Source organism: Phaseolus vulgaris, chromosome 1 (genome assembly GCF_000499845.2).
Source record: "Phaseolus vulgaris cultivar G19833 chromosome 1, P. vulgaris v2.0, whole genome shotgun sequence".
In the NCBI taxonomy this organism is placed as follows: domain Eukaryota; kingdom Viridiplantae; phylum Streptophyta; class Magnoliopsida; order Fabales; family Fabaceae; genus Phaseolus; species Phaseolus vulgaris.
In genome coordinates this window covers 1635015-1652858 of record NC_023759.2, presented here as the reverse complement: position 1 = coordinate 1652858, position 17844 = coordinate 1635015, and the positions used below count along the sequence as shown (strand labels likewise).

The window sequence follows — 17844 nt, the reverse complement described above, 5'->3', positions numbered from 1 at the left end:
TTTTAGACTGTCTATGTTTCTATTTTGTATAAGGTTTGGGACACCCCTGAAGTCACTACAAAAAAAAAACATGAAATATAAATCAATTTTAGATACAAAAAAATAATTAGTTGCTATAGTAACTAAATTAGAGACCTTTTTAGAAACTAAAAAAAATGGTTTCTAAATTAGTTTCTATTATTGTTAAATGGTTTTTAAATTGGTATATAATTAGCTACTAAGGTTTTAACTACCAATTATTTAATTCTAAATTTGGTAGAAAAACATTACTTACTAATTTGGAAGATGAAGAAAGATATAACTAAGGCAAATCAAGAAAAAATACTAAAATTTAAAATGTTAAATCAACTTGAAGATTTTGTGACAAGCGTTTTAAGAAAATTTATTCAGAGTTTTAGGATTGAAGTTAATGCAAACTTTGATGATAAGAAACTAGGCATGGTTGTAGTGAAATTAAATGAGACCACTTCAGGGTGGTCCAACCCTTATACAACAAAACAGATTTTTTCAAAGAGTCTTCCCATCTACATATCAACCAAAAGACCTCCTACTCTCTATCTCATCTCAATCAATAATAAAAGAAACCTAAGAAATAACCTTTTACATAAAACTAAACTGAATACATACATATCAACGGTTCAAGACACCAATCAGAGAATGAGAAATTAGTGACTCGACCTTAATCTGTGTGAGAGAGAAAATTTCAGTTGTAGTGATATTTATAGTGGCACGACTCTAATATCCCATTTGCCCCATTTTTGGTACCTATTGTGGTTAATGCAGAGTTGGAATTGAAAGAGTTGAAACAGTGAAGTAAAATTGAAGGAAGACTTAGTCAGAAATGCAGAATGTGAAGAAATGTGGAACTGATCTCCCTATGAACAGGACACACGCTCTTTGAAATGTAGTCACCCAAAGACTAACTAAGTAAGCATTTTATATATATATAATCCTATGGTGATGACTATGAACATACCAACTAACTTTTGTGAATGAAGGTACCAAGAACTTGGAGGTGAATCTTCAAATTGTTATCGCCATCAGAGTCATCTATGGTCAACTACTGTTTAGAACCAACATTTCTCCTCTTTTGACTGTGTCTTCCTTCAGTATTAAATTCTTTCTCCTCTTTTGAATTCGATTAACCTCTGCAATATAATATCAATATCTATTGGGTCCAGCTCCCACTATAAATATCACCACCACCATGCCAACAATCCACACAAACCATTACTCCTTCTTGCACATTGTTTTCTCTCCACAAACAAGCTACTGTATTTTCTCAACGTTAACTCTTATTCATAGACAAAGTTTTTGTCCACGCACAAATTAACCATGGAGAGATCAAAATCATCCGTTGAACAAATTCAGCCTCCAACTTATGGAAACTTAGTGACCATTCTTAGCATCGATGGTGGTGGCATCAGGGGCATCATCCCCGCCACCATTATTGATTTCCTCGAGTCTCAGCTTCAGGTATATTTCAATGCTCCAAAACCTACTTCATTCATATTAACCAATAACATTGATGAAGAGACATGTTAAATACTTAGTATGGAACACTGATAATGAAAATGATGCAGGAGTTGGATGGTCCAGAGGCAAGGCTTGCAGATTACTTTGATGTGATCTCAGGAACAAGCACGGGAGGTCTTGTAACAGCCATGCTAACTGCTCCTGACAACAACCATCGACCACTTTTTGCTGCCAAAGACATCAAGCCCTTTTACTTGGAACACGGTCCTAAGATTTTCCCACACCACAGGTAATTCATTCATAATATTCTATCTAGATCAAATCATGCATGCATGCATTCATTCGTTTTGAGAAATTAATATGAAGCATGCTTTGCGTTGTTGCAGTGGGCTTGGTGGAACTATAATAGCAAATTTGGTAAGATCTTTGGGAGGACCCAAATACGATGGGAAATACCTTCATGAGGTGGTGAGAGAGAAACTCGGAGAGATTCGGTTGCATGACACTCTCACCAACGTTGTGATTCCCACCTTCGACATCAAGTCTATGCAACCCATTCTTTTTTCTTCTTATCAGGTTCACTTTCCTCTCTCTTTTTTTCTTCTTTTCATCACTTTTGAAATGAAATGAATGAGAAAGAAAGTAACAGGAAGGTTTGAAATGAATGGATGCAGATGAAGAAGTGTTCTTACATGGATGCTAAACTCTCAGACATCTGCATAGGCACCTCCGCTGCACCTACTTATCTGCCTGCACACACTTTCACTAACCAAGACTCCCAAGGGAACCTACACCAATTCAATCTCATTGATGGCGGCGTTTGTGCAAATAACCCGGTAAATATATACATGCATAAACTAAAACTATTTCTTGTTTCAAAACTTTTATTTGACTAATTAATACTAATGTTGAATGATGTTATCACTGACTTGTTCTGTTCTTGGAATTTGATGATGCAGACCCTAGTTGCCATGAACGAAGTTACGAAGCAAATCATAAAGCAAAATTCAGATTTCTTTCCCATCAAGCCTCTGGAATATAGTCGGTTCCTGATAATTTCAATAGGCACTGGAACAGCAAGAAATGAGGAAAAATTCAATGGTGAAACTGCAGCAAAATGGGGTTTATTGGATTGGCTAACCTACAATGGGAGTACTCCATTGACAGACGTTTTCACGCAGTCGAGTGCAGACATGGTTGATTTCCATTTATCTGCTGTGACTCAAGCACTTCACTCTGAAGATAATTACCTTCGAATTCAGGATGACACCTTGAGTGGAACGGAATCTTCGGTTGACATTGCTACCAAGGAGAATCTGCAGAAGCTTAGTGAGATTGGTCAAAACCTGTTGAAGAAATCAGTCTCTAGGGTGAATTTAGAGAATGGTCTCTTTGAGCCACTCGCCAACGGGGAAACTAATCAACACGCTCTCACAAGGTAGGTTTCTTTTTTAATTACTCTAATTAGTTTTGGTTTAATTAGTATAATTATGATATTAATTGAATATATTCTAATTAGTGGTTTGATTTCAGGTTTGCAAAAATACTGTCTCAGGAGAGGAGGCTCCGTGAGATGAGATCCCCACACACTACAAAGAATAAGAAACCCCTCGTCTTCTAGTTCTCTTCATCATTCTATATTGTTCTTTCTCTTATCTTTCTTCTCTTCTGTCACATTTCTTAATACAGTTCATGTATTTTTGTTTAGGGTTTATTCAATATGATGTAACTCCACTTCAGGGGGCTAGCTACTTTATTCTTATACTTTTGCTTTTACTTAATCAACTGATATAATATAGATTCTATATTAATTAATTCCTCGTGTTATTAATTGTTATTTACCCTAAAACAAAATCAAAACTAAAAGTAAAACCTCTTTTTTAGTATATTGTTTATTGTGGTTAAAAAACACAGCATTATACTAATCATATAACAAATTATTAGAATAAAAATTAAATTTAAAAATAAAAAATAATTAATTATTATATTAATTAAATTATATTATTTTATACTTTAAAATAATATTAATATTTAAAATAATTCCTAAATTATTATAAAATAGAATAGATATGAACAAAACCATAACATTATAGTAATTATATAACAAATTATTAGAATAAAAAATCAAAGACTATATAATTCCTTTTATATATATATATGCATGAAGGTTTAAATCAAATGATCCAAAACAAAAGAACTTGTTGACTGATCCAGGTAATCAATAAACCTCAATTACCTTAAATCAATGTAATAAAAAAGTTATTATCAACATTATATATACCATAATTAAATAAATAAACATAATTTTATGATAACCTTGCATGTGAGAGAAAGAATTAATGAGGATTTATCAACTTCAACTTTGTATTGGAGGTATCCCACAATTTAAATGTAAACTGTGCTGAAATGCAATTATGTTGTGTAACTGGGGTGGAATGAAATTCTTGGCGTAAATTTTTAATTTTTTCTCATGAAATTATGAAAATACTCTTTCTTCATTTATTTCATCAGAACTTGTATATTGGTTTAAGTTATCAATATATCATTTTAGATATTTCAGCAATAACAAAAAAGTAATTTCCTAGTGTAAGGTTTAAAGTTTTTAGTTTTAGGCTTTGTTGATGATATATCATTAAAATAGTCACTAGTCACTCTTATGAAATAGTTGGTGATATCTCTTAAATATCACTATTTATTTAATTCATTTTTGTTGATAAAAAAATTAACTTCAAATTTATATATGTTTATAGGTTTAATTTAGGAGTGAGTTGAGGTCGACCCATTAGTACCTCTTCTCTGAAACAGAAATACCATAAGTTATTTGAATACACGTACACGAATTATATAAATTCGGTCTAAAGTGGCTACCTTCCTAGTTTAACTTAAGGTATAAACCGAATTAATCTGATAAATTGCCATTGCCCAATTCTTCCTTATGGACCCTCACTGATTTCAATCAGTTCCACGAAAGCACAATTGTAAATATTCATCTTATAATACATATTATAATTTTGTTGTTATGGTCATATTCAACTTATAATTTATGGTATACTTTTATTCATGACAAGAACCAAGGAGATAAAGGACAAAAGCGTTTTCAACCCAGAATTAAATAAGCAGAAAGTGAACACTATTTAACATATACAAAGCGTTTACATCACATCATTCAAGCTTCTAAAGAAAATTTATTTCGATTCATCACAGTGGAGCGAAGAACATTAATGAACAGTTGACCTTAATGGCACCTTTATCATACACTATATTAACACAACACTTGTAATAGAAAAACATATATAATATTCATTCAATTCTCTCTTATCCCTTTGAAGACGAAGGATTTTCATTATTTGCAGACAATTCAGGGTTACGAAATTTCCTCTGTTTGGATAGTCGTATCGCAAACCTGGTGAAACAAATTAGTCAAGCATGAGATTTAGCACAGGCACATTCAAAATCATGATCAAATTCAATAGTTTGGATCTGTACAACAAAGGTTAAAATGTTTATTATAAATAAACATTTTATAATATGTATACCTTCTCAAGGCTTCTTCGTTTGTTTCATCAGAATCAGAAAATTCATAAAGGCCAGTTTTTAAGTTAATCTTTGAAACTTTTTTCTTTAACAGTGATTCCCCAACTGCTACCAGTTGCAGCAAATTCTCCTTCGTGGCCATGTCCACAGAAGATAAGTTCCCAGTTAATGTATCGTCCTACAAAGTTTGAATACACGGATTCATTTGTAAATATAAAAAGAAACATTATTAGAATATATTTTGAGTGAACTACTGAGTTAAAATAATGTGGAATGATGAAAACCTGGATTCGAAGGTAGTTGTGTTCAGAATTGAGTGCTCGAAAAACTGAAGAGATGTGAAAGTCAACCATGTCAGAACTGGCTTGACCAAAGGCATCAATTAAGGGGGAAACCCAACTCAAGGTACCCCATTCAGCTGCATCTTTAGCACTGTATTTCGGTTCCTGTTTCTGAGAACCTGTTCCCAGTGATATCACCAAAAACCTATCGTATTGCATCGCTTCCACGTTCAAGCTGGCACATCGCCCTTCATGGGAAATTTTGTTTGTTACTTCTGCCATGGCCACCAGTGTCTGCATCACCAAATTTACATTACATTTTTTCTTTCATCTTAGTTATTCATTTGAATCATATTGTTGAGATTTTACTTTAAATTTCATTAAGATTGTGCATGTACCGGGTTATTTGCTGCGACACCACCATCTATTAGGTCAAAGTTGCCTATGACATCACCATGGTGAGTTTTGGTTTCAAAGCAATGAGCTGGAAGATAGGTTGGAGCTGCTGAAGTTGAAATGCATATATCCGACAACAACCCGTTCAAATCTGGCCTCGTCTCCACCTGTTGAAACAAAACTTTCTGTTAGCACTTTCTTCTAATTTTGATTCTCAACTTTTTTCTACAATGAATGCATTTTATATAATATATTAATGGAAGAGGGATGAACCTGGAAGCTGGAAAAGATGGTAGGTTGAAGGCGTTTGATGTCAAATGCAGGAATGACAACATTGGTCAATGTCTGGTCCAACCTTGTGTCGCCTAGTTCATCCCTAATAAGCTTGCGTAAATACTTGCCATCGTACTGTGGTCCAAACATGGTTCTACTGAACTTCATCACAGACGCTATTACATTCCACCACCTGTATTAGGGTTCATCAAACTGTTACTGTATGGTCATAAAATGTATAGTTTGATTTGATTTTATTAAGGTATTTTTCTTACTTATTCTGTTGGAAGATTTCTGGACAATGATCAAGGTAGAACTTTTTAAGATCTTCTGCTGCAAACAAGGGTCGTTTAGTTTTTTGATCTGGAGCAGTAAGCATTGCAGTGACCAATCCCCCTGTACTTGTTCCTGCAATCACATCAAAATAGTCTGCTAATCTTACACCTTTACCGTCTAGCCTCTGCACAACACGTTAATTAAATGTTAATTAATTAAGCTAGACGGAATAGACTGCAGTATATTACATATGTTGCACCTAATCTAAATAAAATTAAGGTAATAGTAAAAAAAAATAATCAATCAAATTGTTGCTTTCATGATGTCATATAAATTATATTAATACATAGATGGAGGACGTAATAGATGACTTTATTTAGCATTATATATGGAAGGATCAAATTCCTTTCAAAGTATATATATATATATATATATATATATATATATATATATATATATATTTATATCTCTGTATACATTACTATAAAATTATTAAATAGAAAATAATTTTAGAAATTAAAAATAATTAGTTACTATAATGATTAAATTAAATATTATTTTAGAAACTAAAAAAATTATTAATTTTTAAATTAGTTTATATTATTAATAAATAGTATCTAAATTGGTATGTAATTAGCTACCCATGTTTTAACTATCAATTATTTATATTCTAAATTTGATAGTAAAAATTTTGCTAACTATTAATTTAAAAATCAATGATCTTTTAGTTTTTAAAATATAGTATTTAATTTGGTTGTTATAACAACTAATTATTTTTTATTTTTAAAATTAATTTTTATTGAATGATTTTTTTGTGGTGATTGTTATATAGATATTTTCTTTTGTGAAAGGTTGAAGTAACTAAATATCTTTATAACTTCATACATTATTTTTATTATATATATATATATATTTAAGCTTAATTATAATTTGGTTAATATGCGACAATTTTGGTCCTTGCAGGCTTAATTATTTGATTTTTATTCATACATGACAACGACTAATAATTTAATTTATGGTTTAAGCATTAACTTTTTGTTGTTCTGCTAGTCTTTTTTTATGTTTGTAAATGGGTTGGAGATCAATCATCCCATTTAATTATATTTAATTTGTTTTTTTTGTTGATAAAAGAATAATTTAATTTATATTCTCATAGTTTTAATTGATCCATTTTAGTGTACACTTTAAAAATTAATAATTTTTTGTTTAACTAGTGCTTGTCATTTTTTATTTTTATGTTGTTATATGAAAATTTAATAAGCTAATGGTACAAATTTTTTAAAACGTATTAGCTGACTAGTAAGCATGTTTAAGCTAATTAAATTTTTATTTACTCTCAAACTATATGTTATTTCTTTTTTTAATTTGTACCTGTTTGGTTAAATATTTCCTAGAAGTACTTTTATAAAAATAAAATAATAAAAATTGAAAAAAGTTTTCTCATAAATCAAAATTAATTTAATAATAAATTAAAATGTAAAAATTCCCATATATTTAACCATTTCGAAATTTAATATTTAATTTTATGTATAAGATAATTTTGAATTAGCTTATGAGAATGTTTAATATGTTTTTCTTTATATATTCTTTTTCAAGAATGATTTCACAAAAAACTTATCCAAAGATTTATAGTTTTTTCTATTAATAAAGAAAGAATAAAATTAATATATAGGGATATTTTAACATATCCTAACCAAAACATAAACCCTAAACACATTACCTGAAGCTCTGATTCAAGGAAACCAAGAATGATTGCAGGAATGATTCCCCGAATGCCACCACCATCAATACTGAGCACAGTAACAAGGTGTTTATCTTCTTTTGCTGCCATGGACGTGAATATTGATGAGTTAGTAGCAAAAGAGTGAGAGAGGTTAAACTCCTCTGCAAACTTTTTTGGTTCTCAGAAACCCTAGTTTTCATGGTTTGGTTTGATGAGGAGAATCTCTATATATAGGCCAACCAAACTACACAAACATGCAGGGAAATCCTTCTAATTATTGACTTTTTTTTGGCGTGTTAAATCAATTTACAAATAGCATGGATAATATTATTTTAAACAAGAGATATCTACGTTGAATACTTCTACACTTGATTTGTTTATTAACCAGTTACTCTTCACGTTAATCATGCTTTTTTTTATAGTGTACACGAACAAATCAAGAAATGTATCCATCTAAGGATATGAATCTAATATTTAAATTAACAATGATTCATTTAGATATGTACAAAAACACTAAAAACAATGATTCAATCTTTTGAATGCATCGACCTTTTGGGAGCCTTGTTTTTATAATATACATAGAAGATATAGAGTCATTCTTCACATGATTATCATGTGTTTAGATACAGTGAAGATCACTTAAGAGGAGATGCGTGCATAAGAGAATATCACACTACAATAAATCATTAAAAAGAAATCAATTTTATGAATAAAAATAATTAGTTGATATAGTGACTAAATTAAAGATCACTTTAAAGACTAAAAATATTATTGGTTTCTAAATTAATTTCTATTATTGATAAATAGTTTCTAAATTGATATTTAATTAGCTTCCAAAATTTTAACTACCAATTATTTAGATTCTAAATTTGGTATAGAGTTAGGTAATACTTTGTGTGTTTTATGAACAACAACAAGAACAACACAAATCTCAATAATGCCAATAGGGACCACAACAAAACAACCAAGAATAAAACCACCAAGACCAACATGGACATACTGATTATTTTAATTATTAGGCATTTAGTTTTAATTTTAAAATTTTGTATTATGTTACCAGTTGATTTAGATTATGTGTTGTTAGAATTTGATTTGGATTATATGACATATTTTTTCGTATGTAATACATTCGTAGGTAATCCATAGATTTCTTACATATGAATGATAATTTTCATAAGTAAACATATTCATATATTACATACAACATTTGGTTGTGGATAATGCACCTAGTCATTATTTACATATTATAGTTCATAGATAACATTATCCATGGAAAGATTTATGTATGTAGAACTATCTCCCATTTACATATGGATTTATTTCTATATATAATACATCGGTAATGTCTAGTTTGCGATAAATTTGAGACTTTACCTACAAATGTATTCCTCCAGAAAAATTGATTTTATTTGTAGTGTTACATTTTATCTTCATATTTCCTATTTTATTATAAAGTTTTCAATAAAATTAATTTTATGATTAAATATTTTTTACACTCAATGCTACGAAATTTAAAGACTACGAAATTTAAAGATTACTTTTTGTCTTCTCATTTTAAAATATATAATTTTCTCTATTAAGAAATCTATGAATAATGAGATATCTGATTCTTTGCAATTAATGAGATCAATGAAAATCTTGCAACTTATTCGGGTTGTTTGAAGTTTTCCTCAAGTTTACTGGATTAAAGTTAATAAAGATGGTGCTGCCAAAGGTTCTCGAGGAGTTGTTGTGTGTGTTAGGAGTTTTAGAGGTAGTATGAGAGAGTTTGTTGGTGAGTTTTCTTCCTTTTTTGGTGTTCAATCGCCTATTTTTGCCAAACTCATGAGATCTATCATTGTTATTGAACAAACTCAACATGTTGGATATTGTTGCTTATGAATGGAGAGTGATTCTACACTGGTACGTTTTTTTCTTCTATGCACTTGTATCTTGTTCCTTGGACTATACATAGTAGATGTAATAAATGTTTGTCTTTCTTTAAAAGGAAAGGATTGAGTTTAAAGTATCACATATTTTTAGGGAAGGTAATCAGTATGCTAATAAGCTTGTCTCTATATGTTTGCTTAATCAACTTGAGTTTGTTTAGTATTTTAATTTGCCCTCTAGTTTTTACTTAGTCCTTTTCCATAATAGGCATAAATTGTGTATCGTTGTGTCTATGTTCTAGGGAGCATCTTTGTATTTATTTGCATAAGTTTGGTCTTCATGTTTACTTGTATTCTTTTTTCGTTTATGGATTGTTTCATGTGATGACAAATGATTGTTTAGATTGAGGTGTCAACCTATCTGAGATGTCGATGTCATAGTGATGTCTAACATTAGTTTATTAACAAAACTTAAAATGTGACGCTTTCATTGATTTTTATATTTCCTATAAACAATATATAATAATTTTAATTAAAGATGATTTATTATTAAATTATTTTTGAAATATTTCCTAATAAATACATATGTAAACCAAACTATTTGTTTTTTCAATACATCTTTAATAATAAGTTTTTTATCCATTAAATGTGGTTACTAAATTTTTATGTTAATAATAATTTTGGTTGAAGATTTTGTTATTTTTCAAAGTACTTGGCTTTGCCTGCAATCATTTATAAAGAGAAGAAATATATGATGTCTAAACAATGTACAATTAGATTAAAAGGATATACTAGTATATATTACTAATTGAAAATATACTTTATCATATTTGAAATAATATCCTATTATGATTTAATTACTGATAATTAATATTATTACCAGATGCATACATTTAATGGAAAGGCTTTTAATTAATTGTTTTATATTTTATGAAAACATTTTTTTTATAAAATACTACTGGGAGTAACAGAATGGAAGGGCTTAATTGAAAATTTATATATATATATATATTAACTTCTTTATATATTTAGATTTCTTCTAACCTCAACACCAATCTTATAATCTATAAGCTTAAAAGCCAAATTTTCAAACCAGATGAGAACAAGAGAAGTACTTAATAACCTATATTGATGACTAATTACAATGAAGAGTTTTTTTTTTATCAGCAATTACAACTAGATATAATTAATCCTATATTTTGGATTTTGATACAAGTCTCCAAAAGATTCAAGAAAATATAATTAATTATAGTTATACACATTTTACACACTTTTAAATAGTTAGTTGATTGTAAGTATACTGACTACTAAAATTGAAAACTACTTGGCTCATTCTTTTGTTCTAACTATGCTATAAATACCTTAAAAAGTACACATCAAGATGGTATAATTGAGTGTTAAGTGATTTAGCTAACTAATCTAACGTCAAAATAATAACTTTTATTTTAAAAGATTTTGCACTTTTTGACGATGCAATTGCATAGACTAACCAATGATATAATAGAATAAAGTATAACATACACTTGAATAACTAAATAAATATGTCATGTCATGTGATGGGAAACAAACAATTAAAAACTAACACTACTACATTAAATTAAATAGAAACTATTTTTTTATTCCAAAATAATTAGTTACAATAATAACTAAATTAGAAATCATTTTAGAAACTAAAAAAAAATATTTCTAAATTAGTTTATATTATTGTGAAATAGTTTCTAAATTGATATCTAATTAGTTACCAAGATTTTAACTATCAATTATTTAAATTCTAAATTTAGTAGCAAAAATTTTAGTTGCTAATTAGATACCAATTTAAAAATCATTTAATAATAATAAAAATTAATTTAAAAACCAAAAAATTATTTAGTCCCTAAAACAGTTTCTAATTTAGTTACTATAACAACTAATTATTTTTGTTTTCTAAAATTGGTTTTTATTTTTTTATTTTTGTATGTACCTGAATATTAAAGAAAATTAACATGGCTGTGAGTCCTTTAGAACATTTCTTTTCCAGTACTCTCGAATGAAGTCTCTGTTTTTTTTATTTTATTTAAACAGTTATTTTTTATCAGTAAAAAGTAAATAAATTAAAAGAGACACTTCTCTCAATATTTATAAAAAGAACCAAAATTCACTGCCTAATAACAAACCAAAACATAACATCAAACAGAATTGAAAAGATATGAGTCAATGTTTGTACACTGGTACTGGTTTTTATTTTATAGCTGCCTTATGCATCAACTCTGCATAATTTCTAAATTCTGCATAATTTCTAATGCAGCAACAGTTTTGTTCAGTTATGATGTTGAATTTATAATGATATTCTGAGGAGACCAGAAGAAACATGAGCAGGGACCAAATTGGTGCAGAGAAAATGAGATAAAATACAAAGGAATCTTCCCCTGCACTTTGAAGGGAGAATATTTGATAATATCCATTTGGGTTACAAATAAAATAAGAAACACAAAGCGTTTACACCACATGAAGGAATATTGCAGGGACACTCAATTTATTGTGATTCGATACAATGAAATAGATCTTCACTACAATTGACAGTACAAAATAAAATAAAAAAACTAACACACAACACCAATCATATACCATATTCATCAAAAAAACAAGTTTCTCTTATCCCTTCATCTTTCAAAGATTTCATTTATTTGCAGACATCTCAGACTTACGAAATCTCCTCTGTCTGGATAGTCGTTCCGCAAACCTGATAAAAAAAATAGTCAATTGTGCATGAAACTGTGATTTGAAGCAAGTTACAACTCATGGATATTGATTTTGTTTGATAAAAAATACATTATTAATAAAGTATTAGTATGATAAACACATGGGGTTTATTATACTTAAATTTCTTATATAGTTTCTGTATTAAAGAAAAGGCTTATCTTACAGTATCAACAAGTAAAAAAACAAATAAATTAAACCGACTCACTTAACGGGTGGTCAAACTCTTATGTAAAGCAAGATAGACAAAAACACATTTATCTGTACTCAAACAAAATTCCAAAAGAATTGTCTACCTCCGACACATGGGGTTTTAGACATACGAGAAACTAATTGACGGTACATTTACTATATGTTATGTAGATGTGGTCCGATTGATAAGGAAAACAAACTCTCGTTAGAATGAACTCTAAAATAATTCTGATACCATCATATTAAGCAGTGTATTTTAAATATAACTCAACTCTTGGAAACCCAATTATATACTACTGGAAATGTTTTTTTCTTAATGGATGTGTATCTTCTATGTTGGGAGAGCAAAGTGTAAAGCTTATCTTTTGTATAGGATATATAAATACCTCTTCAAGGCATCTGCGTTTGTTTCGTGAGAATCAGCAGGTTCATGAATACCAGTCATCAAGTTAATCTTTGAAACTGGTTTCTTTAACAGTTCTTCCGCAACTTGGACGAGACCTTTCAAATTCTTCTCCGTGGCCATGTCAACAGAAGATAAGTCCCCAGTTAAAGTATCGTCCTGCAAGATTTGAACACAAGAACTACAACTCATGAGTTTTGGTTTGTAAAGATGAGAATGACTATTGCAGATAGTTTTGTATTCTGAGAGAACCTGGATTCGGAGATAGTTGTGTTCAGAACGGCGTGCTTGGAAAACGGAGGAGATGTGGAAATCAACCATGTCAGAACTGGCATGAGAGAAGGCATCGATGAGAGGGTTGCCATAGCTGTTGGTAACCCAACCCACGATGCCCCAGTTAGATGCAGCAGCAGCACTGTATCTCATTTCTTGTGTCTGAGAACCTGTTCCCAATGATATCACCAAAAACTTTTTGTATTGCAGCGGTTTCACATTCACGCTTCCACATGACCCTTCATGGCAAATTTCGTTCGACACTTCTGCCATCGCCACCAGTGCCTGCAAAACCACAAATTAACATATCTATCAACTTCTTCTCTTTAACAACAATCCTACATACAGATTTTTGTTCTTATACCAAGTTTTCTCATAGTAGTGTATGAATGATTATTTGATGAGAGTGTATAATACCGGGTTATTTGCTGCTACACCACCGTCTATAAGCTCGAATTTGAAAGCACCTTTGTTGGTTTCGGTTTCAAAGGAATGAGCTGGAAGATAGGTTGGTGCTGCAGAAGTTGAAATGCATATATCCGACAACTTTCCATTCAAATGTGGCCTCTTCTTCACCTATGACATCACATTAGAGAGTAACAGTTTCATTAGAGAACAAGACAAACACACGAGAGTGATATGTTTTAGATAATAATTGAGAGAAAGGAGATGAACCTGGAAGCTGGAAAAGATGGTGGGTTGAAGGTGTTTGATGTCAAAGGCTGGGATAACGACATTGGTTAAGGTCTGGTGCAGTTTGATGTCTCCTAGTTTTTCCCTAACGAGGTTGTGTAAATACTTGCCGTCGTACTGTGGTCCCAACAAAGTTCTGCTCAACTTCATCACCGATGAGATCAAATTCCAGCCTCTGTTACACTGTAAATTAGTACACAGTGATGAAACATGGAAATGATTTGGTATGAAGTTTGTGGTGTTTACTTGTTCTGTGGGAAGATTTTAGGGGTATGTTCAAGGTAGAAATCCTTAATGTCTTTGGCTGCATACAAGGGTCTGTTATTTTCATTTGGAGCAGTGAGCATGGCAGTGACTAATCCTCCGGTGCTTGTTCCTGCAATCACATCAAAGTAGTCTGCCAGCCTTGCATCATCACCATCCAGCTTCTGCAATTATTAATAGAGTCAATGGTTTGGATCAAATAATTATAAACACTTTCCAAATATAAAATATTTTTCTACTTATTAAAATTTGTTTATGCATATATAAACTACTAATTATTTACATTCTATATTTAATAAAAAAACTGTTGATAGGTAATTATATATTAATTTAAAAATTATTTAATAATAATATAAACTAATTTAAAAATTAATAAATTTTTTAGTATTTAAAATAGTCTCTAATTTAGTCAACTTTTAAATTAAGATATGTAATTATTCATATATTTGTCAAAAATTCTTATTTTTAATTGATGTGTGATCTCCATTATTTTTTTTTTAGAATTTTCTGAAATATTAACAAGGTTAAATATAATTTTGGTCAATCTATAAATTATAGTTCTTATTTTAAAATAGAGAGTATTTATTTTTAAAACTTCATAATTTTAGCTGCATTTATTTGTTTTATGTCATTAACTAAATTATATTTTACAGTATTAGTTAGGTTGTTCGATTAAAACAAAATAAAAGTAATAAAGTTTAGTCAAAAATTAATGATTAAACTCGATTCGAGATCCAGAAACTTTTTCAAGTGGGAACAAGGAAATAACTTATAATATTTTTCATAGAAACAATAATTTTTTTACAAAATACATAATTTCATGAAAAATATCTAAAAAATAATGTACTTTTTTAACTGTCAATATTGTAAAAAGTTAACAAATTAAAAATGATGAAAAATTAATTAATATCAATTTATATTTTTTTACATTTATTTAAAAAGGTATTTTAGGAAGACAAGACTAATGCAGAAAACAAAATCTTGTTGAGACATTATCCTCACACTTGAAGGTAGATCCACAAATTGAACCAGAATTACAACTTTTGCTACAATAGAAGACCAACAAAATACAGAAGATTGTATTTAATTCATGAGATACAGAACACAAAGTTTTATGAAAAATTATAATTATCTTCTGAACTTAGAAAAGAAACAGATAGAAAGATTTTTTTTTGAATCATTTCAATGGTTTAACCTTAATAACAGAAAACTCACAACAGTTCAAACAATATCTTACAAACAGCAGAAAAAATCACTTACCCAACTTATCAGAAATCACTTTGTTTATAGAAAGATGGAAAGGATATTATTACCTGAAGCTCTGATTCGAGGAAACCCAGTATAACTCCTGGAATGATTCCCCGAATGCCACCACCATCAATACTGAGAAGAGTAACCATGTGTCCTTCATCACTGTTGCTTGGAGTTTCAGAACCAATCCCATTGGTACCATCCATGACAGAGAGAGAGAGAGAGAGAGAGATGGAATGAACTGAGCTTAGGAAAGGGCAAAGAAAACTACAGAACTCTTGAACAAAGTTATTCAGAAAAATCTAGTTTTCATGGCTTGGTTTGATGAGGAGAAGCTAGATATTTATATATGGCTAAACCATGTAAAGAAGGAACATGTTACTGAGTAAATTATGTTGTCTGGTTTTTTAGCGTGTTATATTAGCTGCCACAAACATGGAAATGGATAACATGTCGAGAACTTCTAAGTCACATTATTTTAATCAGTTTTCACGTGTTACTTATGGTTTTTGACTGTGACAAGACAACCAATGAATGCATCGAGTTGTTTATGAGCTACTATTCAAACCATTAGTGATAATACACGTAGAGGAGTATATCTATCCATGCCACTCTAACATGAGGTGGTGGTGTTGTGTACTGTAAAATAAAACTTTGTAGTCATTAATACATGACAAACATAGTACATGACAAGCACAAGAAACAGGTTGGCTGTGATGTGGAGTGTGTTGGCTAAATATCTGTAGTTGCCATTTTTATTAGATGCTATTTCCTGCATACATTATATAATCAAGGATGTTTAAGGACTTATCCATGGTTTAGTAGGGTCATATAGATTTGTGGGGGGTGTCTTTTGCTTTTCAAATATGTAACTTGGACTACTTGTTGAAGTATCTTTTAAATATTTTTATTTATTTATTCTTTGTATTATCAATAAAAAAAACATGATAAATAGTAGAAAACTAATTAAGTTGGAAAATGTATGTGCTGATAAGTTGACTAATTTATGATTTACGCGAACCATTTCATTGGTATAATAGGCTTTCATCTAGTTCATTCTTAAAATTCTTTATTAATAGGTATAATCTAACTATGTATCGTTTTTCTTAGTATATGAGTTTTAGTTTAGTCTTTCCATTTTTTATTTTTTTTATTTTTTGATCAGCAAAGAATTAATAAATTAAAAAGGGGACACTTCAGGGGTGTTCCAACCCGTATACATAAGACCAAACACCAGGAAGCACATATAAGGCTCACACAAACCTGCTTAAACTAGATACTCTTCCTATAAATTTTAAGAACTAATCACACTTTCCAGCAGATAGCCATTAAGCTAGAAGACCAAAAAGCTTATGGCTTCAAAGATTGATGGATCAAAGGGTCAATTTCTCTCATTCTAAATTCCAGGAAACACCACTGATGCCAATAGTTTAGTCTTTCCATATTTTTGTATTTTTTGTATTTTTTTATTTATTTTTGATAAAAAAATTTCTATGTGATGATAGATGATTGTTGTTGATTGAAATGTCAGCCTAACTCCAATGTTTAGCTCTGATGTTAAGTTGCAATAATGTTTTATAAATAAAAAAATCAAATTAAAAAATGGGGAATACTTTGATGGACTTAAAATACCCATTTAATCAAATTTTCAACACATTTAACCATATTTTAAACTGTTAACATAAATCTTTTTCTAGCTAAATGTATGCAATAAATAATAAAGTTATGTGACACAAAGTTCAACCATCATAAAAAAAAAGTCTCATTTTTACATTGATTGTATGAAAATTCCTTCTTATCATAAAGAAAACTTATCATTAACGACAAGAATAATATTCACTATTAGTAGCCACCATCACGATACTCATGAAAACATGAGTCAATGAAAATATCTAAAACACTGTGTCAATGAAAGTTACAAATTCCAAATCATTAATTAATTAATTAACTAGTAATTTATAATAACACGAATATTATTTATGAGGCACAGGCTAGGTTAAAGGAGTTTTTAATTTTATTTTTTGGGTTGTTTAAATTATAATTAATTTATTAAATTCTAACTTTATAGAGTCTGCTTAAATATGATTGTCCAAACAGTGACTATATTTGTTCTACATGCATAATTTAATTTTATACACAACAATAATTGTTTTGGTTCATAATTTAATTTTATACACAACAATAATTGTTTTGGTTCTGTTGTTT

The 17844-nt window shown here is 29.7% G+C and overlaps 3 protein-coding genes across 4 annotated transcripts; 1 reads left to right on the top strand and 2 right to left on the bottom strand.

Moving 5' to 3' along the window:
• Positions 1 to 1215: 1215 nt before the first annotated feature.
• Positions 1216 to 3291, top strand: LOC137816482 (patatin-like protein 2). Of its 2 annotated transcripts, none has more exons than XM_068619631.1 (6): positions 1216 to 1476; positions 1584 to 1765; positions 1863 to 2052; positions 2151 to 2312; positions 2436 to 2914; positions 3010 to 3291. In XM_068619631.1, exons 1-6 carry the CDS (start codon positions 1336 to 1338, stop codon positions 3095 to 3097), a joined length of 1242 nt encoding a protein of 413 aa, XP_068475732.1. In that variant the 5' UTR covers positions 1216 to 1335; the 3' UTR covers positions 3098 to 3291. The 2 variants fall into 2 exon arrangements, with proteins under 2 accessions (XP_068475732.1, XP_068475733.1); XM_068619632.1 differs by having other exon boundaries at positions 1384 to 1476; positions 1636 to 1765.
• A 1293-nt stretch (positions 3292 to 4584) lies between these two features.
• Positions 4585 to 8179, bottom strand: LOC137816483 (patatin-like protein 2). Its single transcript, XM_068619634.1, has 7 exons — positions 7957 to 8179; positions 6236 to 6420; positions 5961 to 6153; positions 5690 to 5854; positions 5295 to 5585; positions 5013 to 5188; positions 4585 to 4879 (listed from the first exon to the last, which is right to left on the bottom strand). The coding sequence occupies exons 1-7, from the start codon at positions 8065 to 8067 to the stop codon at positions 4792 to 4794; spliced, it is 1209 nt and encodes a 402-aa protein (XP_068475735.1). The 5' UTR covers positions 8068 to 8179; the 3' UTR covers positions 4585 to 4791.
• A 4031-nt stretch (positions 8180 to 12210) lies between these two features.
• On the bottom strand, positions 12211 to 16114 carry LOC137816476 (patatin-like protein 2). Its single transcript, XM_068619627.1, has 7 exons — positions 15702 to 16114; positions 14371 to 14552; positions 14107 to 14299; positions 13849 to 14007; positions 13411 to 13716; positions 13142 to 13317; positions 12211 to 12546 (listed from the first exon to the last, which is right to left on the bottom strand). Exons 1-7 carry the CDS (start codon positions 15843 to 15845, stop codon positions 12483 to 12485), a joined length of 1224 nt encoding a protein of 407 aa, XP_068475728.1. The 5' UTR covers positions 15846 to 16114; the 3' UTR covers positions 12211 to 12482.
• Positions 16115 to 17844: the final 1730 nt, after the last annotated feature.